The sequence below is a fragment of the Tachypleus tridentatus genome, chromosome 1 (assembly GCF_004210375.1).
Source record: "Tachypleus tridentatus isolate NWPU-2018 chromosome 1, ASM421037v1, whole genome shotgun sequence".
Lineage (NCBI taxonomy): Eukaryota > Metazoa > Arthropoda > Merostomata > Xiphosura > Limulidae > Tachypleus > Tachypleus tridentatus.
In genome coordinates this window covers 127,122,915-127,147,632 of record NC_134825.1, presented here as the reverse complement: position 1 = coordinate 127,147,632, position 24,718 = coordinate 127,122,915, and the positions used below count along the sequence as shown (strand labels likewise).

General features: G+C 31.7%; 1 protein-coding gene across 2 annotated transcripts in view; it reads right to left on the bottom strand.

Annotated features, from left to right (window-relative positions):
* LOC143223034 (serine/threonine-protein kinase mig-15-like) overlaps window positions 1-24,718 on the bottom strand; it is a 134,513-nt gene that overhangs the window by 74,556 nt on the left and 35,239 nt on the right. For both annotated transcript variants that reach the window (XM_076450413.1, XM_076450419.1), the window contains 2 exons: window positions 18,151-18,207; window positions 8,856-8,900 (listed from right to left, as the gene is read on the bottom strand). In XM_076450413.1, the coding sequence (XP_076306528.1) occupies window positions 8,856-8,900; window positions 18,151-18,207 (102 nt within the window). The remainder of the gene's footprint in view (window positions 1-8,855; window positions 8,901-18,150; window positions 18,208-24,718) is intronic.

The following is a 24,718-nucleotide window of genomic DNA, read 5'->3' as shown; positions in this document are numbered from 1 at the left end:
TGCTCAGCCCACCGAGGGGAATCGAACCCCTGATTTTAGCGTTGTAAATCCGGAGACATACTGCTGTACTAGCGGGGGGCGAATGGCAATGGAAAATTACTTAATGTACAAGTCTTGATAAATAATGAATGTAATATAATCTGAAGTCTAACTGAACATAGACACTGGATGTATATGCCTTTGAAAAATTATAAAAGAATTATTTTTATCTGATATATTTATAAGCAATTACAGACTGCAACATCTTACAAGGTTTTGTCTGCTTAGAAATAACAATTTGCTTCAAGTACTTTTTTTCTGCACCACCAATACTTTACTATAAGGAATGGATGAGAAGCATTACATTAGAGGAAATTATCTTGGCTGTTTTTCAAAAGTTAAATTGTGATCATGCAGTAGTTTTGGCAAACTCCAATGTTGGATTTTTCTAGATGAATAATTTTACGAATGAACTAAGTTCTCAAAATCTATTCACTGGAAGTTTCTTTTTTTTAACTAAATACTTAGAGTCTTTCACCAAAGAATCAAATTTCAGTAAACATAGTTAATGTCAGCTTGACTAAATCAGCATGAGTTTAGTTAATGCCAGTCATGTTATTATTTAAGAAACTGAGAGTAAAGCTTTCTTAAACTTCTCTTAGAAAGTTTGTTTATAAAATAGTATATATATAAACAGTAAATGCTAAGATGAAGTAAGATCACTGGGAAGCTTTGTATAACAGTTTTGATGTTTTATGGGCTGCTCTTTTCAAATGATTAAAATTTTATCTAAACATGCACATTACTTTATATACAGTTGTAGAAAATATTTCTTGTTCAATGTGAAACAACAGAAATACATCAATCACTACTGCTTCATGCAAGAAGAGGCAGTGGTGTATAAGCAGTAAAAACTGTATGCAATTCTTCTGGGAGCACCCACTATTATAAAAATAGCTATGTGTCAGGTTGTGTTGCCAAGAGGCTCTGAGAATTAATAACATTGATTAATGAAGTTAACACTAATAAATACTAGGTTTATGAGAATCAATTTTCAGCTTGAGACTACAACAATAGATATTTCACAATCATAGTTTTCAAAGTTTTAAAAGACATTACAATTATAACTGTAGCATCAATTGTTCACAAACATATTTTCTCCTTGTAACATGTCAACATGTTACTTTATTCCCATCTCTTTGCAAAGTTTCACTAAACTAAAAGCCATACTTGCTTACACAATTAAAATAATATAAAAAACTTATCTTTCTGTGTTGACTGTCAATCACTACCCTGTGATAAAACCCACATATCTTTAAACTTTCTTAAAACTGAGATATGAATAATTACATAACACCATGACACCCAAGGCTGATAAAATGCCTGAAAAGAAGTATTAAAACTCCATTTACACTGAAGTTACAAGCTCAAATCCCCAGTTTTGTTCAAGACTATTTCAAATTTCCTCCTCAGAGGTTATAACTGCCATATTTATGCTAAGAAAAAAAATTCAGTAAATTCAAACACACAACCATTTTAGTTCAAAGTACACTGGAATCAACCCAATATCAAATTTCCCCTTTAAAACACACACACACACACACACACACACATATATATATATATATATATATTACTTATATGATTATACAAGTAAAACATTTTTTATATTGAAGCTTATTTTCTATAACTTGTTTAATTCAGTAGTGCAATTTTACCCTTAAGCCAAGATGAACCTATCCAGTGCATGATAAAGTTAAACTAACTAATTATGTATCTTAAGCAAATAATGTCATTACTCATTTCTGGCATTATTTTTGTCATCCTAAGTTACATTTTGTAACATTCAAGTAAATTTGCTTTTTACAACTATACATATTTCATTTCCTGTATATATCATTATCATGAAATCATTGCAAAAATATACATATACGCACTTGCTGTGATTTCTTTTTCAACTTATGTCTACTTCATGTACAGTTTGTATTTAATTATCACAAAAAAAAAAAACTTCACCAACACCAGTGATTCCCAACCAGGGGTGCGAGATTTCACTTCATGCATGGATGAAAATTTATTTTTTTGTAGGCCATGTAGGGTTTATGCAACTTTAGTTTGTTGTAATCTTTTTTCTTTTCCAAATGTTTCATTTTCATTTATATATCATTAAAAACTAAGTATAAAAATTTGTTTTGGTCACCTTCACCTTTATTCTTAAATTAATTATTGTGAGGGGTGCAAGAACATATTAAAATTTTTTAGGGGCACGAGGCATAAAAAAGGTTGGGAACCACTGACCTACACCTTATCAGTAATAACTAGATATGGTAGGTGAACTTTACATGTAGAAAACTAATTTCAAAACTACATTAATATTTCAAATTATCATTTGATCAACTAGTTACACTAGTATACTAAAAGTTCTACCTCAAAGGTTCCCAAGAGAAGAACTTTATATAATTCAAAATATTTCAAACAAAAGTTACCAACACATCAGACATCAATGTTAATTTAAATAACCTGGTATCTAACTAACAACTAACTACAAACAATACAAATGCAAGATCAACTTCAAGATAGTCATATGAATTCTTAACAAATTACTTGGAATCACAAAAAGAACAGGAAAGTGATAATTTTCCTGTTAGCAAAATGTATTTCCAATACATACTTATCTCCACTCACAAGATTAGCCACATAATATCAAAGGGCCCTGACCAGACACAAAAGTCTAACCAGATTCAGTTGAGATTATGGGATATAGAAGGAAGCAAAATAGAAGAAAAGATGAAAATAATGCTCTGAAGCTGCTGAGATCTTACAGAGAAAGAAACAATCGGAGTAAAGAAAAAAGATAGGTAGGATGATAAAGGCTACATGAAACATCAATGGCAAACATACCTGATCATTGACATTCACAGGATAAGAGAAGGAAATATATTTTAATGAATAGATAAAACACAGAATAGGAAAAAAGTGGTTCAAATGGAGGTAAAGTAAAAGCATGAAGGACCACATTAATGTCTCAATCCAGAAGGGCAGGACACCTGGGAAGTCAACATATCTGGAAATAATGCATGAGCATGGTAAGAACAGGAGAGATAAAAACCCTACTGTATCAGGAAAAATGGACGGTATGGGATAAGGTCACCCCATATCCAAAAATTGAGAAGACCAAAGACCCAGGTGAGAAATTCTGCCACACAAGCCACAGAAGGCTTGTTAGCAGGAAACCCCCTATTAGCAAACCAACAGTGGAAGACTTTCCACTTGCATTGGTATACTTCCATGGAAAATGTCCATCTGGAACTAACTAACAAAGAGGCATCTTGATGTGTGAAACCAAATAACCTTGCCAAGAACTGGAAGTTAGATGTGGAGACTGGAATGTTAAAAGCAAGATTGACATTGACAAAGAATGGAAAAGGGACAGATAGTGATAGCAGCAGACATAGTAACATTGGAAAATAAAGTTGAGCTGGCCAATAGGGAGCAATCAGGAAAACCTGACAAGGAGTGGACAAGAGAAATCACTCAATAAAGCAACTGGATGGGAGGGTGCACATAAAGATATTTGTGTGACCAATCTCACTGAAGTCATTGACCACCAGAACCTGTGAATGTGGTACAGGTGACTGAAAGAAAGGCAACTGGATACTGAGATTGATCTCAAAGGCATCCATAGTTGGTAAAAATCCAACAAGTTTGCAGAGATCTTTAAAAACAATCAGATATATAATGCTCACTCTGTTAAAGATAATTGGTCAGGGCATGAATTAGGCAAATGTGATGTGCATTGGCCCAGTATAATAGATCCAACATCTGAAAACATAAATCTCTGGATCAGGTACATCCTTGGTGGCTTATACATGTCAACACCACAGAATTGTTCAAATGAACCATCAGCAGACAATGATAAGCAAGACAGTAATGACACAATGCCCAAAAGCTTCCTGGTAATTTATCTGTGCCTTCCCCATCTCTTATGGGATGTGTTCATTAAAAGACGTAGATCCAGACTCAGGGGAGAAAGCAGTATGCCCACAAATGCATGGGTCCTGTTCAGCCCCCAATGCAGAATGTCTCACAAGGAAGTGGAAAGAGGATCCCATGTGATATTCCATAGTTTGTGTAGATCCCACTGAAGAGATCTTACAAAGGTACAACTAAGATGGACCAGTGTAGTCATGGAGGACCACATCCACAAACAGTAAGTGACAGAGATGAGACAACATGATGAACCAAAAGTTCCATTGAACAAAGACATAAAGGAGAAGGCACAGCACAACTGATATTTGTGTTGAAAAAGACCTCCAAGTGGACTAGATAGTGAATGAGTCAAAGGAAGGATTTCTCCAATTTTATTAATCAGCCAACATGAGCCACCACAAAAAGGAGTTGAGTATGAGTGACCGATTCCTGCATGGAATGAGCCAGAAGGAGTCAGCCATCTGTGTAATAATGAAACTGTATAACTATGGATTGGAGATGATGTGCAAAAATCCAGACTATGCAACAAAACATACAAGGCAAGTTTGAAGGGAAATGCCCAAAATTGGTAAACCACCCCAAGATGCACAAACCAAAGGTAAAGGTGAGACCACTGTGCTCTCAGGATGTGGAGATATGTGTTGAAAGCATTCATCTTTGTTATCCCTAACCCTGGAGAAAATCTCAGGGTAAGAAAAGACTCTTAGGTGAACTTGGGGAGTTTGATCAAGAGGTTGAGGCAGAATAAAGCTATGACTGGTTGCCAATTTCCAGTGTTCTTGAAGACAATAAAAAGATGGAAATAAAAAACTCCAGAAGGAAAGTGAATTGATTCAAATGTCTGTTGCAAAAATAATTCTTGTACCACTTCTGACAGAAACTGGTAAGTCATGGGATCTGGAGAAGGAGAATAGAAAATGGGGCAAGGAGAAATGGAAGGTTGACAAAAGAACTGGATAACAAATCCTTCTGATGGAACTTCTATTACTCATTGATCATTGATAAAGGTACTCCAGGAAGGAAGAAATGCTAACAGCCAAACTCACAGCAGATCTGTACCCACTGGGTAGTTACCAATACAGGGATTGTGTTGTTAAGGAAATCGACAAAAACATATCCCAATTAGAAGGAATGGGAAAGGATTGTTAGAATGAAGGATGGAAATTGGAAATAGGTAGCATACGAGACTCTGACTGAGACAAACGTGGGACAAAACTTATAAGAGTTGACTGGTAGCAGACCAATGTCACCCAGGGATTGAAAGTTTCGTGCACTGTATCAAAGATGTAACATCTCAGAAAAAATGCAAGACATAAATCCGTGAGATATGTTGAGGATAAACTGACCCAAGCCAAAACTGCATCCCAAATTCAACAACAAAAACCACACATGTAATGCCAGAGCCAAAGCAAAATGCAGGATAAAATAGAGAAGTGAATGGGTTTCTGCAAAAAAACCTGTCAGGATTTCTGTGGAGAGCCTATGATTGAAGATAAATGGATGAAATATCCCATAAGAAGTTGGTTAGAATAACATGTAAGCATGAATATTAGGCATGGCTACGACTAACATCTGATTTGGGAGTCACCCCCCAAATAGGTAAAAATGAACCTAACAACTGCTGACCTAAAAATGGATAGTTTGCATGACGATAAGAAAGAGTAAACTGATCAGAAGTCTTCAGGAGGCACAGCATGCTGATACTCTTACTTTATTTTAAGATAAATTGACCTGCATGTACCCAAATATCATGAAAGGGAGGAAAAACAAATATATGGTTGAGAAGCTTGTTCGTGTAACAAGGAAGTATAAGGCGAATAAGTGACAGGGGAAGGAGATAAAACATCACAAGCCTAAGGTACAAAATCTGTAAAGACTGAATTAGCCCAGCTGATTCTTCAGGCTGCAAATTAGGAGGAACAGTAAAATCAAGAAGCAAGAAAAACAATCTTGGTTCTTGTCATTCTGAGCAAGATCAAAGGTTGTGCCACGTAGCACTCAATCGTCCAAAGTATAAAAGCAGAGAAATCCACTATCATATATGCAACACAAGGCCGCCAAAGAAAAAACACTAGTCATTGAGACTCCTGAAGTAGTAACATGAACTTTGGAATTTATAGCACAAAAAAAGGTTCATAAAATTCGAGCACATAAACATAGTGACAAGAATGAATTGAGATAAAATAAAATAAAGTTAAAAGGAACAACTTTAGGTAAAAAAAAATGTTTATCACACTAGAAACACTAGGCATACAAAAGAGTACATCTTATTTCAAATGCTGCCAAACTAAAAGTAGATATTCAGTAGAGGAGTGTAGAGAGTCATGTGTCATGTGAGCATGATGTTGATTTACATGGGAGACATGTTGGAATATAATAATTCTGGGGAATGGAGAGCTTGTGGCATGTGTAAAGAAAATATTTGCATACAGAGGGCACCACTGAATGGAATGAAAATAGTTAATACTGTGAAATAAACTCCATCTAATAAAACAACTAGAAACTTGCTCAATATCATTTAAATACACCATATATTTGTGCAACTTATGCTTATGAAAATTACATAATGTGTTTAATGCACAAAAGAAATAAAATCTATTGTGTGTAAACCTAGATGATTAACAGTTTATCATTTCAATTTACATTTCTCATAAAGTCAGAGATGACCTATTACCAACAGGTATATAAATCACAACACAGTAAACCCTTGAATACTAGTCATGGTTGCATTTATAGAGATGATATTTTACTATTTTGTTGGACACATTCTTGAAAATTTATCTACCAGAGCTCACTTACAAAAAAATAAATGAATCTTCAACTACAACAAAGCAAAATTTTTAGATTTAGATATCCCCATCACTAATTACACATTTAAATTTACACTTACAATTTTGAAATTATAAAACTTTCCATTCCCAAATATGAATATTTGAAACAATTTCTATTACAATGTTTACTACTAGCAGCTTACTATATATGGTAGAATTTATCATTAGAAGATTTTTGTGGATAATTCTTATAAACTTACCTTTTTCATACCTGGGGTTTTTAATTTTGAAAATTAAACACAAAGTTCATTCATTTCTATGAAAAAATAAAAATTCAACAATATTCTTGCTAAAGATTATGGACTTACAAGTTTTACAGAGTACCACAACCTCTTGTAAACTTTCACTTCCATGCTTTGATTCTTTGATATATTGCTCAAGTAATACTAAACAGACATAGTGTACTGATCATCAGTGGTTTTTAACCTTCTGTTGAGATAAGCACTAATTATGAATAATTAACACTATATATATATGACTTAAGTGTATAATATGGCATTCCATTATTCATTAAGTTGCATTAGTTTTCACCCATTACTTTCATTGCCATAACTAAGACTGAAGTAACTTTTCTTTCTAAGCCTTATTATTACTATTGAACTTTCCCAAGGCTTATCACATCTACATATGATTTAACTTTATTTATTCACAAGTTGAGCATTAATGGAAAAAAAAAATCAATAAATTAATTATCCAGCATTCAAATATAAAAAAAATATTAAATGAAATAATGTGTGCAGTAAAAGACATCAACTTTGTCAATGGGGAAGGACAATACTACAGAGTTAATAAGCACTTAGCTACTAGGCTGAATGAATAATAGCTTGATTTGTTATCCACATATTACTGGATCATTGACTGTATTTGTAGCTATTACAAGAAATGTGATGATTTGACCAGCTCAAAACTGTGATTATCTGCCTCTGCAAAGTGCAGAAACATATCTGTTAAGCCATATTTGCAAAACAGGAGATATAGCAGCAGGAATCATTCTTTACAGATTATCTCTGCAACTATTGATGTATGTTGAAATATACATTTGGCACTATAGAGAGTTGAATGTTAGTGTTATTATGCTGCATAGTTAGGATATATTCTTTCTTTGTTATCACTTTCATTAATAATATCAGTTGAAATGTTTTATATAACATTTTAGTTTTATATAGTTAGGATATATTCTTTCTTTATTATCACTTTCATTAATAATATTGGTTGAAATGTTTAATATGACATTTCAGTTCTATTTTCAGTATTACACTTCCATTATAAAACTTGTTTTACATTGTCAGCTTATTACATGTATTAAGGACTCACCCAAATCTCTTAAGCTGACTTAACTTCACAAGATTTTATCAGGTTTATGGCCAAAAATATTGCTAATAGCGATAACAGTGAACTGATGAAAAGATGCATTTTAATCTTTATAAATAGATATGTAAGTGTATTTAATTATCTGATTGCAGGTTCATTTTTGAGTTTAAATTCAAAGTTTACTCTGATCACAAGTTATCACTATTGACCATTTTAAAATTTCTTAATTTTACACTATATCTTCTTCATCAAATTAGATGAAATTCAAATTACTCACATCTTCATAAACATATGCTTATCACCAAACAAATCAAGAATCAAGGTATCCATTTAAAAACTTCTAACCACTTTCTATCTTAATTACATTTTTACTCCTGAATTTGAAATGTCAGAACATAAAAAAAAAACTGTCAATAAAGTCATCTTGATAATAAAATGATGTTTTTTTCATTATGTTTTTCTATTATTCTAAAAGGCTTGATGCAGGAAAACAATTATTGAAATTATATGTTGCTGGACTATCCAGAAAAATTGGTATCTCAAAAAAGAGAGAGAGAAAGAAAGAAAGAAAAAACTTCTGAATTGTTATCAGTATTTAAAAAGTTTATTTTCATAAAACTAAAAATTTTTTTTTATAAAAGCAAATTTCAAGTATGAATTTCACATACTTATTCTGAAAAAGCAACAACACTTAGTAATAAATATGTCTTATTAAAGGTATCAAGTACCAATAAATTTTCTTACCTTTTTCAAAACATTGATCTCTAGCTTGATTTCTTCTTCTTCATCCTATAAACAAAGTAAAACATTTTTTTATTCAAAAACTAGGATTCAATTATATTATTTGACAACTAAAGTCATTTACATGAAACACTTGATTTTTTTTTCTTTTTGGTTTATGCTTAAAATACTTCACAAGTGTATGCCTCAAGTCTTTTAGTTCCCAAACTCTCATTAAAAATGGTTAAGACATAAAATAATATTAAAAGCACTAAAATCTTGAAAATACTTAAAAAAACTTTCAATCTGCAAAATGAATTTCCCAATCTCAACTGCCAAACTGCTAAATATATTGAACAGAAACTGCTTTTCAAACTGAGAAGTGACATTCATAGCAACTACTAGATTGTTAAATACACAGCACATTCATGTTCAACTCCCACAGACAGACTGTACTCTATATGACAGATCAGCAGTCAATGAGTTGAAAAAAAAATTCTGCAATTCCAGACAAGTGACATTTCTTAAATACACAAAAAGTTCTGTTCAAGTTCAAAATTATTGCTATTTTATTTTAATATTAATTTTTGTTAAAAGTATCACCCTCAAGAACAGTTGATGATAATATAACAAATTTTCAAAAAACAAAATGTGTGTGTGTGTGTGTATATATGTATGTATTATACACATAGTTCTTATTTAAGTCAATCCACTAATATATTTTAATAAATTGCACACTGCACAATTATACACACACACACACACACACACCTGGTTTCAAAATATATTTTTGTGTTAAGGGATAGAAAAACTTAATTTCTTAGCTTAAAACTGAAGTATGGAAGTTCTAAAAAAGAAGGAACCAAATTAATAACTTAGAAATTCTGGAATGCCTCTGATTTTCAATCTGAAATGGACAAAGTAGAAGATAAATGAAAATAAAAATCTGCAATTTATATGATTTTTATCACACATTTTAGGATTTTTGACTTCCACGTTTTGCCAGCTTTCAATGCTTAAACTATTATTTCTAAAATACACTCTTTTGTCTGTTATCATAATGTTCAACTGATGAGTTCTGATATTTAAGAAAACACTTCTTTGACAGTAACTTGCAAGAAGCAAAAGATATATTTGAAATGCTATTTTAATATACCTCTGATTTTGAATTCCAAATGAACAGCTTAAGATAAATGTATGAAAAGAAAACATGGAGTTTAAATGATTTTCATTACAAAAAATATGAAATATAACTGATTGTTCTCATTTAAATGAAGTCATGAATATTAACATTCCAGTAACTGAGCTTTAATTTTCAACAGTTTGCAAAACATTTCCATTAGCATTAAAAATATTAACTATTTAATTTTAATATCATAATTATAATCATGACAGAATAATAACATTTTTGCACATGGCCAATACAATTTTTTGCTTTAAGGTATTTCTCTTTTAAGAGTACTCTTCCTTTCATAACAGTTAATCATTAAAAAAAAAGAAAAGGGGGGGGGGTCAAGAGTTCTTAATACTGAACATCCAAAAAACTGAATATTTACAATTTAATAAGGTCAACAAAATGTCAATCACTATGGAAATTTTCCATTAATCATGTGTCAAAATTTATGCCTTTGCTCTATTGTTAAAGAGCACATGAAAGTGATTAATCATCGTAATTTTAGTAACATTCCTCCAAGGCTATTCAAATAATTAACTGCCAAAAGCCAAGTAAAAGCAAAACAAAATCCTGGTACCATTCAATGACAACAATCATAAATTAAGAAATAGAAGTACATAAATTTCAGTTAAATTGCATATTATAAAAATGTTCTGAAGCAAATACATCACAGTTAACTGAAATTAAAATAAATAAATAAAGTGGTTTATTTGTTTACATCATGCCATACTTAGTTTAACTGAAAACTAACAAATAACTTTATGGTAGAATACTGACACAAAGCCAGGCACAAATTGCTGTGCAAACAATGTGTCCATATGACAAACAATAATGCCATTTTTATCAAAATTTGTGGATGGGAACTGAATCCTAATTTCTACAAAATACACAAACTGTTGATGATGGAGCAGGTTTGGGAGTTCACATCTTAACTGTAATAACTACAGAGACAAATGGTTGTGAGGAACATAAGTAAGAAAAGGACTTTATATACATATGAATATTAGTAAACTCCCATAAATGTGGCCCATAAACTAGATGTTTTACATTCCCGAAATAAAAAGAAAAACATGTAACAATGTACCACTGGATATACAATTCATTCATTCATGCTTGGATAAGTTGTAGAACTGATGCATAAAAATGCTCAAAATATACGAACAATTTTGCAACATCTCTCACATCTCTTGTATTATAGAAAGTATGAAAAATATACCAAAGTGCTCACACTTCTCCCTAAACATCTCTACAGCTTACTTACATGCATCTTTTCAGCCAGAAAACCAAAGGATGCCTGGAAGCTTACTATTTCTATTTATTTAGTTGCAGTTTTGTTAACATCTTAATGATCTAGTAACTTATAACAAGTTAAGAGCTTATATGCTGTGCAGTAAAAATAAAATGTAGAAAAACTGAAATCATTAAAACCATAATTTGAGCTTTACTGTAGTTCCAGTTTAATCTACGTCTTATATTTATATATACTATATTTAAAGACCTTACACTCCACTAATGCTTTCTTATGTTACATCAAATACATATGAAAACCATATTAAATTATTTCAAACGAAAAATAAAGAAACTTTTGGTTAGTCTTTAATTTCATTAAACATGCAGGTATAAAAATTTCCTGTGAAATTCTGCCATTTGATTTAAAATATAGTCAAAACTATTTTACTCTTGTTAATAGAAGCTGGTCCATAAGAGATCTTTTGGTATTCTTTGATATATTGTTTAGGCACAGTATTAATGATGAAACTCTGTAGAATGAACAGCAACTGCCTGTTGTGGAAACACAAGTGTAGAGGAAGACTTTCCGAAACATCGTCCCCTACACTTGGGTCTCCACAATAGGCAGTTGCTGTCCATTCTACAAAGTTTCATCAGGAAAAATGTTGTCCCAAAAACTGCTGTACAGACACTATAACTATCTCAGAATAACAAGATGTTTAACAAGCCAATACCTAGGTGTACGTCCCACCAAACATGCTTGTACTTTCAGCCGTGGGAGCGTCACAACGTGAGGATCAATCACACTATTCGTTGATAATACTAGCCATAAAGTTGGCAGTAGGTGGTAATGACTATCTGCCTTCCCTCTAGTATTTCACTGCTAAATTAGAGATGGCTAATGTAGATAGGCCTCATGTAGTTTTACGCAAAATTCAAACCAAATTATTGTGGGGGGGGGGTGCAAACGTTAAAAAATTTATGGATTTCTTTCTCAGATATACAATACTTGTTCGCAGCTATTTTTATGATACGACTGCACGATTGAATAAGTAGCATGCTAATTATAAGACTGAAAGCAAACTAATTTACATTGCATCTTCATTATTAATTATCAAAACTATAGACAATATTAAGTAATTATTTGATAGAAATGTTTAAGGCAGAGTAATATCGATTAATACATTATTTTTATTTTTGAATTTCACACAAAGCTACACGAGGACTAACTGCGCTAACCATCCCTAATTTAGCAGTGTACGACTAGAGGGAAGACAGATAATCATTACCAAACACCACCAACCCTTGGGCTACTCTTTTAATAATTAATTCACGGTAACATTATAACGCCCCGACGGCTGAAAGAGCGAGAACGTCTGGTGTGACGGGTATTCGAACCCACGACCTTCAGATTACGAGTCGAGCGCCCTAACCATGAAGTATACTGTAACGTGTGGCAACTGCCTGTTACAGGAAAACACAAGTGTATGGGACGATGTTTCAAAAGTCTTCAGGTCAAGTGTCTAGCTGTTGGGTAAATTGTATAAGGTGTAACAAAATTCTGCATGTTCTGGAGGAGCTATGGTTCTATGACGTGAGAAGTGGGGGAAAAGAGTGAATATTTTTATAAAGTATATTTTTGTCTGCCCCTCATATGTATAGAAACCCGATTTCTAGCATTACAAGTACGCAGACTTGCTGCTGTAATATTGGAGGTATGTAGTGCTGAAGTTTTTTTCGCAATTTCTATGACTGATATGTGAAGCAAGAAAGAAAAACTAAGATTTTAAAAAATGTTTAATGGTTTTCGGTCTATCAGTTTGTTTTTTTTTCAAACTTGTGGTTGTGGAAGGGTTAAAAATAGCATATTTTATTAATCACTTTCATGGTAAATTACCAATTACTAAATCAATTAATCAGCATATTTCTAGGAATTACGAGTTAAGAGTGAATTTTAATAATAATTACTTAGTATAATATCAACCATGAAACAACAATAACAGAAATGCATTCTGCTATGTAAAAATAAAGGTAAGCCTCTAAATGTCCATTAAGTGAAATCAGTGGTCCAATATACTAAAACAGATACATGTTCGAATTTTTTTTGACTTACTACTTCAAAGTTTACGCGCTAAAAAATATCATTTTTGAAATTTTACTTGTACTGTCCATCAAAATATGTCCCCCGCTGGTACAGCGGTAAGTCTATGATCAGTGATGACGAGAAAGTCTATGGATTTACAACGCTAAAATCAGAGCTTCGATTCACCTCGGTGGACTCAGCAGATAGCCCGATGTGGCTTTCCTGTAAACACACACACACGTCGAAATATCTTATACTTTACGTGCATAAATATATTTTGCTTTTTTCCCTTCTTGTACTAGCGTTGTGATAGGGATACACTGTAATTAAATAATGTTATTTATCAGTTTTAGATATTACTATATTTATATGATTTCATTTTTTGTTTAGGCATTATTACCGTTTCCAACAAATACAAAATAGGTTTGGTAAAAACTAACCAATCCCAAGTACCGGCCTATCTTTTGTTACGTAACGCGCCTTTTGCATATTTCGATAACAAACGGTGCAGACGAGTACACAAACCAGCTGGCAAACTGTCACGTGAAAACCCGTAAGATTTTCTTTGCATTGTGACCCACTGTTGGAAAATGGATTATAAACATAAATTTGTCTCATTCGTTTACAAACCGCCTAAGAAAAAAGTACTGAAGAAAACTGCGTGTGCGAAAATTTGAATTTCGTTGGATAATTACGATAGAGAGCTTTTCGAGGCCAGCACTGTAAAAATAATGAAAATATACGTTTGGCACACGTACGAAACGATGTCAGAGCCACGCACGCATTCCAATATACTAAATTTCACCGGCTGCTTAGTGATTTATCACACACCACTTCAGTGCATGTGTACTATTATTACTGCACTTCATTATATACAATTAACAAACATGAGCGAAAATGTATATGCTCGTATTCCAAATGTTAATAATCACCTTAAACTTTTCTAGTTAGCAACTTATAGGTGCTTTCAAAAGGCTAATTATGAAGTCTACAAATCGCCGGACGTGTAAATAAAGTGAACTGGTTATTAAACAAAAAGTTTTACAAGTCTTATAACAGATTGTTGTTTTGATGACGTCTCTTATTCGCTTTTTCTAATGATTATAATATGATGCTTGCTATGAAGTATATAAATAATATGCCTAGAAGTAAACAAAAAACAAAAAACGTCAAGTATAAACGTATTTTGTAATATGTTAATACAAAACAACATGACGTGGATTATTTCATAATATTCTATCACGATTTTATAAAATACTGATAAGTTAGGTGTTGTCTCCTTGAAACGATGGCATGGAGTTCTTGAGAACACAAACATAAGAAAAAAGTACTGAACAGACATCGTTTTGTTTTCTCCAATTTTTTTGTTCTCTCGCCTTATAAGAAGTTGTAAAATTATCTGACAGAAATCTATTCCAATAAGGTCAAGTCTTTAAGGATTCATCCTACATAACTATACATAGGAGAAAACTCTTCCACTCCCTAAGAACAATGTGAGCAAACACGTCACGTTTGGTGAGGTTTATCACTCCATGCTGTACACCAGAGAATCAAATCCAGAGTATGAAAGTAGAACATCTGGCTATTTTTCACAAAAAGGAGGCTGCTCCTTTTTTCTGCTAACTAAAAACAGCCCTCATAATATCACTCATCCAACCCAACCATTTAAGAAGTTAGGACACCTCATGAAACTAGTTAATCACTTTTAAGTTCCTAGGCAGTTAAAAAAAAAAGAAGGTGGATTACATTTTGAATAATTAAACTAATGCTCTGACGATTTATTTTACTCTTTCTTTTTTTTAAATAACAAAATACAGGCCACTCAGTTACATAGAAAAGTTTTGATGCATAAAAATAAAATCAAACTATTTTGGTGTTGCATATAAATATATGGAAGTTTAAAAACAAATTCAAACAATATATCATACTTTCTTTACAACCAGCTCATAATGCAAAAAATAAATAATGGATTAAGTGGTTCTCTGGTATCAAATCTGTTAAAATTATATTAGAATTTTCTGTTTTCTGGTAAAAACCAAACTATGATATTCAGTTTTCTAACTGTATCTATAACATCAATCCCATGTGAAATCAGATGCATTTCTTATATCATATTCTTGTAGCTAAACATACTTGCATAATTTTATGTAACTCATTAAAATAAAATTAAGTTGCCTACTTACAACAATACAGAGAGTTAAACACTTTAAAGTAACATGACACTACAGCCAATGTGATGTTATTGAAATGAGATTGGTCTTTGAAAGGGTATTTAACAGCCCTTTTTAAAATGATACATTCACACACTCAAATTATAAAAACATGTTGTAATTGGGGATTTAAAATTTCCAAGATAGGTATATCCCTTGTACTTAATGAAATTGAAAAACAAAGGAATATGAATCAACTTAGAACAATAATCTTCCAGAAAGAGGCCTGTGAAAAGTTAAACCCAAGCCATGTTAAACAAATTTTAGAACCTTGTAGTTGACAAGAATCCAAAAACACAACGGTCAATGGCAAAAGCCATCCATGTGCCCAACACAACAGCAAGTAAAATAAGCAAAACAGATCTCCACCTGGTAACAAAACCAACAGGGTAGGATTCAACAAGATGAGAATTTCAGTCATATCTCTCACTCAACCATTTCTTATCTCAAACCAGCCAAATAATAATCTTATACTAGAGCCTTTAACAATGGAAACTATACTGCAAGGCTGCTTTCAAGATATACTGTCATCAGATAGAGCATGAATTGACATGGTGACATGATGTAGTAAGGCTCTAAAATTGTTTTAACATTCTTAACTTCTTCAGTGAGATCAAGTTTAATAATACTCATAGTAGTGTCTTTTTCAAACACATTTCCTTTAGTAAATAGCAAAATTTGAAGAAAAAACTACTCATAAATTAACAATAAAGGAAACTTCAGGTAAACCATGGTTTCTTCAGATCTGAAATTCAGATAGTATTTTTGTATTGAAAGTATTAATATACAAATAGTTATCTAGTAAGATATTAAGTAAATAAAATAGCTTGCATACAGTGTGTTACAGAACAGTATCCCTGAATCAAAATAACAAAAAGTATCATTATCCTGGTAACCTTCATTATATATTAATAATATATCACTATCTATCTACATATACATCAAGATATCATGAAATCTTTTATGACCACCAGAAGACCAGTAGAAGGAAATTTTTTATTGTCATTTAATATATATACACACACAAACTCTGACACTTTGGTAAGACTAAATTCAAAAGCAATTTGTTTAACACTTACAGCAAAATCTTATTCAATTAAATATTTGTTCTTGAAAAAGTAAAAAATGCTAAAAATTAGTACTTGTATGAGGCAAGATACCAATTATTCAGAAACCACAAAGCAAGCAATTAATGGAAAAGCAAAAACTGATACAATTTAACCCAGTTACATTTTTACCCCATCTAATCTTTGGTTTATATGAGCATAAGGAAGTACAGTTAATATAAGTATACTGGCCTACAGAAAGAAAGCCTGGTATATAGCAGTGATTTGTCAATTATCACTTTAATTAAACAATTTGTATCACAAAAAACATGCTATATGGGAGAAATTTGGAGAGAAGAAAAATTATTTTAGAGGTAAGAATAAGCAAGTAAAATATTTTACAATCTTAATCAAAGCTAGAAATTATACTGTATGATCTTAATTCAAAACATCTCCCAAATTCCTCTGCTGCTTAAACTACAAATTAAGATTTGTGCCCCTATGTTACAGAAGTAATTAAACATCTGGGGTTTCTTCCTATTTACAGCATCCCCTAACATCTCAGTAGCATCTGGACACATGCCATCTGATATGTGTGAATGTATCAGTATGTTTCCTCATGACCACTGAACAAATTAATTTCTACTTCTCTGTAAAGTAAGCCTTAATCAAGATTCTAACATCTGCATCCAATTCTATTAAAAAACAGTTGAGCATTCTGACAGCCTTTTGTCAATAACTTCAAAAGGTTTTGAAAACAGTACATAAGATATGTACAAGTATTACAAGCATTTTATTTGTTAATTTCTTACAATTTCAACAGTTTAAATTTTTCCTCTCTAAAATTCATAATCCTATGTTTCATACAGATATTTGTAATGGTAATTTAACCATCTTACAATGGTTTTTTAGTCTATGGTGACGAGAAAACCCACTTGTAGAGAAAATTTTTATACTTAAAAATGGCTGGTATGGATATAGAAGGCACTAATAGAGGAGTGCACAACATTTTAACCTTCTTTGGTCATCGTCACCTATATTAATAGATATATCCAACGTCTAAGCACGCCCTCTACAGTCCTACACTCAAATACACAACTGCCTTCAAAATATGTGGTTAGCTACCGATCAGTCACCCTTTCTTTCTTTGTAAACCTGACAATAACCGAAGAAGGTCGAAATGTTGTTCACTCCTCTATTAGTGCCTTCTCTACCCATACCAGCCGTTTTTAAATATAAAAGTTTTTTAGTCTACTTTCTTTCCACCAAAAAAAAAGTCTTAAAAAACTAGTTTTATATATCTGACCTGAAAAAAAAAAAGCAAAACTATTTCTTGAAATTATAACCTAGCATGTAGAGAAAAATTTTGAGCCATTCATTTTGTTGTCTACATTACAATATTTCAGCCAGAAGTCATACTACATAAGAAATATTATTGATTTAGTAATTTTAACAACTTCAACTCACAGAATTGAACAAATATCAAAACAATATATATCTTTGCTTTATAGCATATTACAATACACCAATGTTAACAAAATGATCTTTTTTCATTAATAACTTTATGAAATTTTACCTCAGTAACAACCATGATTTTGATAGCTGCAAGTTGACCAGTCTTGGTGTGACGACCCTGTAAAACACATTACATTTTCATTACTGGAATAACTTTCATGTAAAATTATAAAACTAAAAGACTAAATCATTGAGGTACATTTTTAAAATTTAATATGAATACTGCACAGTATCAAAGAAGGCACTGGAAAGTGGTATCATCCTCCAGCATTCCCTGAACAGAATAAAATACAAAATAAATTAAAATAAAGAGCTTTAAAATGTCCTCTGTGTGAAATGGTGGCACTGTTCTCTCAATGTAATGAATTCTTGAGAAGCTACAAAATGTTAAAATACATACTTTTTATAAAGCTTGGTTGAGTTACTCAGAAGATATGAATGCAAAACAAAATCTTCTGAGTCTAGTATGACATTGTCATGACAGAGAAGCAATAAAATTGAGTTCCATCTTGTTTGAGAATTATTACATAGAAACATGTGGATAACATATGTTAATTCCTGAAAAAAAGGAATAATGGAAATTCGGATGTTCTACAGTTGTTTCTGTTACTATTTTCGCCTTAGGTATGATCTAAGCATAACTTTCATACTGAATGAAGAAATAAATAGTATAATCTATTTCATGTATAAAAAAACAACATTTAGAAAGTACATCTGAATCTAGATATTTGTCCATCTACATGTACCTCAAAAAGACATGATTATTGTATCATAATTAATAAACTGAAAATCACAAAATAAAATATGTCTTTGTAATAAATTAAAATTAACAGTTAAAAGGTTATACTTATGTAGAGATGCCAACTATTTCAAATGACTGAGCGTAATGATTGTAGACAGAGCCCATACAGATATCGCACAACCATTGGATACAGTTTTGAGTCATCCATATTTGTGGATCCATCTGTGGCTGAACTGTAAACACTGTTAGTAAGTATGCTCGAACTCATTTTGTCATCTTCACAACCCAACATTTGTACAATGGCTGTAGTTTTGGTTCTAGCACAGCCATATTTTTGTGCCATATCAGAGTTTGGGAACATTTTTCTGAATAGATGCCCTGCATGATCGGCTACAGCTCGGGGTAAATTATGAGCAATGACGAATTGCGTGAACATCACTTCTGCATTAATGGTTTCATATTCTAAATTCTTACTCATAAATGTCATCTGCATCGTATTTGTCTTCGCCTCAGCCTTTTGTTGGTGAGATGCCGATTTTGTATGCCTGGAACAATCGATCATTCTGCCATGTGCCACAGAAAAATCGATGTGACAAACTGTAAAAAACGCATGAATGTCACTGACCAGATATTTTGCACTATACTCTTTCCTAAATTTTTGATTCACAGTTTTAGTCCTTTTAGATTTGCCAGAAACAAGATAATCTGGTGAACAAAGCCTCTTTCTTCCATCTTGTGAATGATTGCATTGGTGTTTCTATGCTGCTTAGAAAACGAGAAATATCCTTCAACATGAACGCTAATTGGCTGACAAGCACTGATGACGTAACTATGGATTCCCCCACGTACCAAGAATGGAGAAGTACCACACCCAAACTATTGATAGACGTCAAAGATACAAATATTTTTTATTATTTCAAGCACAAACATGATTCGCAAGTAGCCATTTGGACTATGTCTTTTATTTATTATCAAAATTTGTTTGTATCTCACTAGAAATTTTTTTGCACTCCTTTAAAGCCCTGGGGAACAATTTATCACTTTATTGTATAGGCCTATATAATATATAATAATTTGGGAGTTGCTACAAGTCGTAACATTTGTCTGTATGAGGGTATAGTCGTAATGTATACACCAAAATTGTAATGGTTGGCATCTCTGCTTATGGAACAAATGCATGAAATATTTGATACTGTGAAGTTACATGAAAGGTATAATGCTCAGAAAGCCTTAAAATGCATCTAAAGAATTTTCACTCTAAATTAAGAATAGAATAACTTGTTGAATTATATAACAACAGTACCAAGAAGCTAACTGCTTAAAGTATATCTATTTTTATAAATTCATTATCAATGATTGTAAAAGGTGAGTGAACATGTCTATAAAATATACAGGATGGCTAAAAGTCTTGTTCAATTAACAATTAATACTTCATTAGCCTTTTAATCACATTAACTCGAGTGAGGATAAAGATATTTTTAAAGTGGATGTGTGTGTGTGTGTAATTCAAACAATGGATTCAAAGCATAAAAATAAAAAATTTTGAAACCATAAAAAATAATGGTAAGTACTGACAAGTCAAATCAACAGTTATTTAAACCATACCTATAACAACAAATAAAAAACTGTGATGGGTTATGAAAACAAAATTCCAATAAGAATGTGCGAGTGTGTGCATGTATATAATTACATAAACACACGTTCTTGTCTGCCTATTAAAATGTTTAAATATACTGTTGATCCAATATTCCCAAGAGACTTTTGTTATTCTTCTATGTGGATTTTTTATATTTTAATTTTTAGAAAATAGAAAAGAAATTAATCAATTCATTTTCTGTGAGAATAACTTCTCAATTATAATTTGTAAACATTATTCTGCACATTTTTTACAATAATTTCTATATGCTAGTTAAAAAAAAAAACTTATGAAAAAGTTTTAGGTTAGTGAAGGGAAATAATTTTTTTTCTTTTTTATCATTTGATGCTACCAGTTACTTGAAAAAAGTATCTAAGTAATCTTTCTGTATGTAAGTTCTTACAGTTTACAAAGAAAACCACATGCAAAGGCAAGAAACATGGAACTAGTCATGGGTAGAACTGGCTGCAAAATTTTAGCCCACAGCTCTGTCATCTCTTGAATGATTTGAGATCTTATTAGAATTTTGAACTCTGGAGGTCAAACCTTTTTAACAGATGTATTTGATTACACCCAAGGTGTGAAGGATTAATTTACTCTAGTACTGCTGAAAGAATTTCAATTTGAGGATACATATAAATATAGTTAAATAAAAAGTATCATAGATTAATTTACTTCAACTCTGCCTAAAGGAATTAAGTGTCACGACAATTGAGGATTCCATTTTTATTTAACTACTTTTGCAATAATTGTTTTAACCATAATTTTAATTAACTGACTGTTGTAATAAGTGAAAACAGTAATTTAAATTAATGAATTTAGTCAACCAGCTCTAATCATGGACACTACCATAAGGAAGGCTAGAGGATCCAACTTTAACAGGAGAGAGAAAATGATATCCCCCACTCAAGTTCACCCAAATAAAATAAAATACAAAAGATACTAAAAATAAAGGTTCTTAAAACATACTTTGTGGGCAAACTGATGTTGTTTTCTCAAGTAATACAATTTTTGAACAGCCAAAGGATTTGAAGTGAATGAAAGGTGGGTACACCTTGCTAAGTACCTAAATTATGTCCATAAGAATGTTACAACACAGTGAGAGAATATACAGATATAACTGATTGTGTCATGAATTAGATGTTAGTACAATTACTCTCTATATGTTTTTTTTTATTCACATATCTAGTTGTTCACCAGCTTTTTCAACCTTGATAACACCTTCAAGTTCTTAAATGTCATGAAGTACAAAACATGTTATTTTCCATGAAACACTGGAAATAAATACAGTGGAACCCCTCTAAAGCAACCACCTTCTGGACTGAGACAAACTGGCCTGATTAGAGGGGTTCCACTGTACATAATTAGGGATTACATAAACAAAAAAAGGGACTGTGATTGAATGACCAATTTCAAGGGGTGACCGCTTAGAGGGGTTCCACTGTAATGATTGCATGCCAGTTTTGCATTAGGCTTACAGACTTATTGTGCTAAAATTCAGGGTTTGATTTCTGCAGCAGGCACAGCAAGAGCCCACTGGAAATAAATAATTATTGCATGCTAGTTCTGCATTAGGTTTACAGACTTGTATTGCGAAAATTGAGGGTTTGATTTCTACAGCAGGCACAGCAGTAACTCATTGTGCATCTTTGTACTAAAAATATACAAATAATGTGCTATAGGATAGTACTATGTATTTTTTATTCCATTAGTTAATGCAATTGTTTTAAAGTTTCTGTATTTTCTTTGAGTTTAGTTTGTACATGGAAGGTCATTCAATTACACACACATCTTTATTTTTCCTGGTTCTGTCCAAAACCTCATATACCAGTTAGCAATTAATTAAAGTTTATTGCAAGGAAGACAACATGTAACATTTAGAAAACAAAGTTTTCTGTCAGCCAATTGTATAATGGCCCAGGACTACTAATACCTCAGTACTAGTGGCTGGAGGTCACATGCATGGTAGTGTTTCATGTATAAACCTAACTTAAATTCCTATTGTATGTTTTATATGGAAAGCCAAGTTCTCCTTTTTTTCAGCAACTTTTACAGAAATTTTATTCCTAAACTTAAGATTTGAACTATACCTTTCACATTTAGTACACAGTGTAACTGAGCTGAAATATTGGTAAGAATTTTCATTTACCTTTTCTTCAGAGATTTTACTTTTATTATAACTTTATTTTAGAGTTCTAAAAATTAGAGTACTATATTTGAACTCATAATGCAAGACATTGTTTAACTTAACTTTGGGTTTAACTTAAATATGACAATAAAGTAGCTTACAAGTGCAGGGGCACGTCATAGACTGACAAGATGGAGTTCATAAAGAAGGTTTCACATCCCTTCTCTCTCTCTCTTGCCAGTCCAAAACAGCCACAACAGATTCACTTGTTCCTCATTTTGTTGTCTTGTGATGGTAACTATGTTTTTGATAAATTTTGTGTTAAAAAAGATTATTCTTCTGCACCTTCTTTAATTTACTTTTTCTTCTAATGAAATGAGAGATTGGAGAGATAAGCAAACACTTATTTTTTAAACCTCCAGTTAGCAGGCCTTACCTGACTACTTTGAGAGAAATATGCAAGTCATAAAATATACAAAAAGACAAATATAAATAATTAATATGCTGATAGAAACCAGCTGTGGAACAAATTCTTATGATTGGCAGATTTTTCAAATAATAAAGTTATCTTTTTACACAATGTTACATTCACATCTATAGGGCACTCCAGTACTTCAACATCATTTTATTAATACATACTTTGTGAACCTGACAATGAACAAAGAAGGTCAAAACGTTGTTTGCTCCTCTGCATAAAAAATTTTCTCAACCCAAAAGCCAGCCATTTTTACATATATATTTTTCTCGACAAGTGGGTTTTCTCGTCATCACTTATTAATATGTACATTTTCAAATCAACCAATATTTATCTCACAGTACATAGCTGAGTAAACATTATCCTATGGGGTTAAATGTGCCCCTGATAATATGCTCACAATCATCCTTTAAGATGCACAGTATAAAATGTTGATTGTGTATGTTATATATCTTATTTCTACAAATTCTCAAACACAAAAGAATGCAACAGAAGCCTCTAATATTAGGAATCTTTTTATTTTACTAACAACACCCTTTTACTGCATATTGTAACATTATAAAAAGACCTTTAAAACAAACTTTGGGAAAAACTGCCTCCAGGTACTATAGATAGTAACTATTGTCCTTCATTGTCTGGCAATGTGACAACTAGATGTGCTTAGCTTTAGTTATTTTGTTTTTTTATTAAGAGTTACTATTGTAGAACAAAAAAAGTATCATCAATGAATGGTTTTGAAATAAGGACAGAAAAGTTTGTTAGTTTCCACCAAAGTAGCTTTAACATTAGCAAAGTATTTCTTTCAAAGGAGCTTTCAAAATTATAATTAAGTTAAATTTCAGTGGTGTGTCTGTACATTAACCTAGTTGATATTCTTGTATATATGAATATAATGAGCAGCAGCAACTTTTCACTTATAAAATTGACAAACATTTGTTTGTCAGCATTTATAGAAAGTTAATACAGTGTATCATATACATACTCTTCTCAAAACAAAATATTTTCAACACCAGAATAGATAGCACACAAGAAAATAACTCAAACTGATTTTCCACCATTAAAACTGTGAATAACACGTATAAAAGACTGATCTTTAAAGGCTACAAGTAAGTGTATGTTTAATATGTTGTATGTTAAGTGAAAAAGGAAACTATGTCAACAGTTTCCTTTGTTATATGAAATACTAAAAAACTGATAACACAACCCAAATGTTTTTCACTGTATTGACAAATACCATATTAACTGTGATGTGCATAATATGAAATTATCTAGATGGTATGAGAACAACTAAATTAATAACCCTAAAAATAATTTGATTCTCCATAATAAAATCTTTGCATTTAAAGCAGGAAGCCTAAACAATAATGCATACACTCACACACGCAAACTAACAAAATAAAGGAAAACTATCATAGGTATTCTACAAAGAACAAAGACAATAATTAAAAGTGAAGAAAATTATAAAAATATTATTAGTGGAAACAAAATAGTTCTGATTTAATAATGATCATGATATATTTTTATATTAGTGACCTAAAAGCACTTTGTGCTTTTCAAGCAGTATTCTGTTTTAACATGATAAATCACATTCATACTTATTGCTTTTAAGTTACAATTAAAACAAGCTGCTTTTAATCTTACAGTGAGT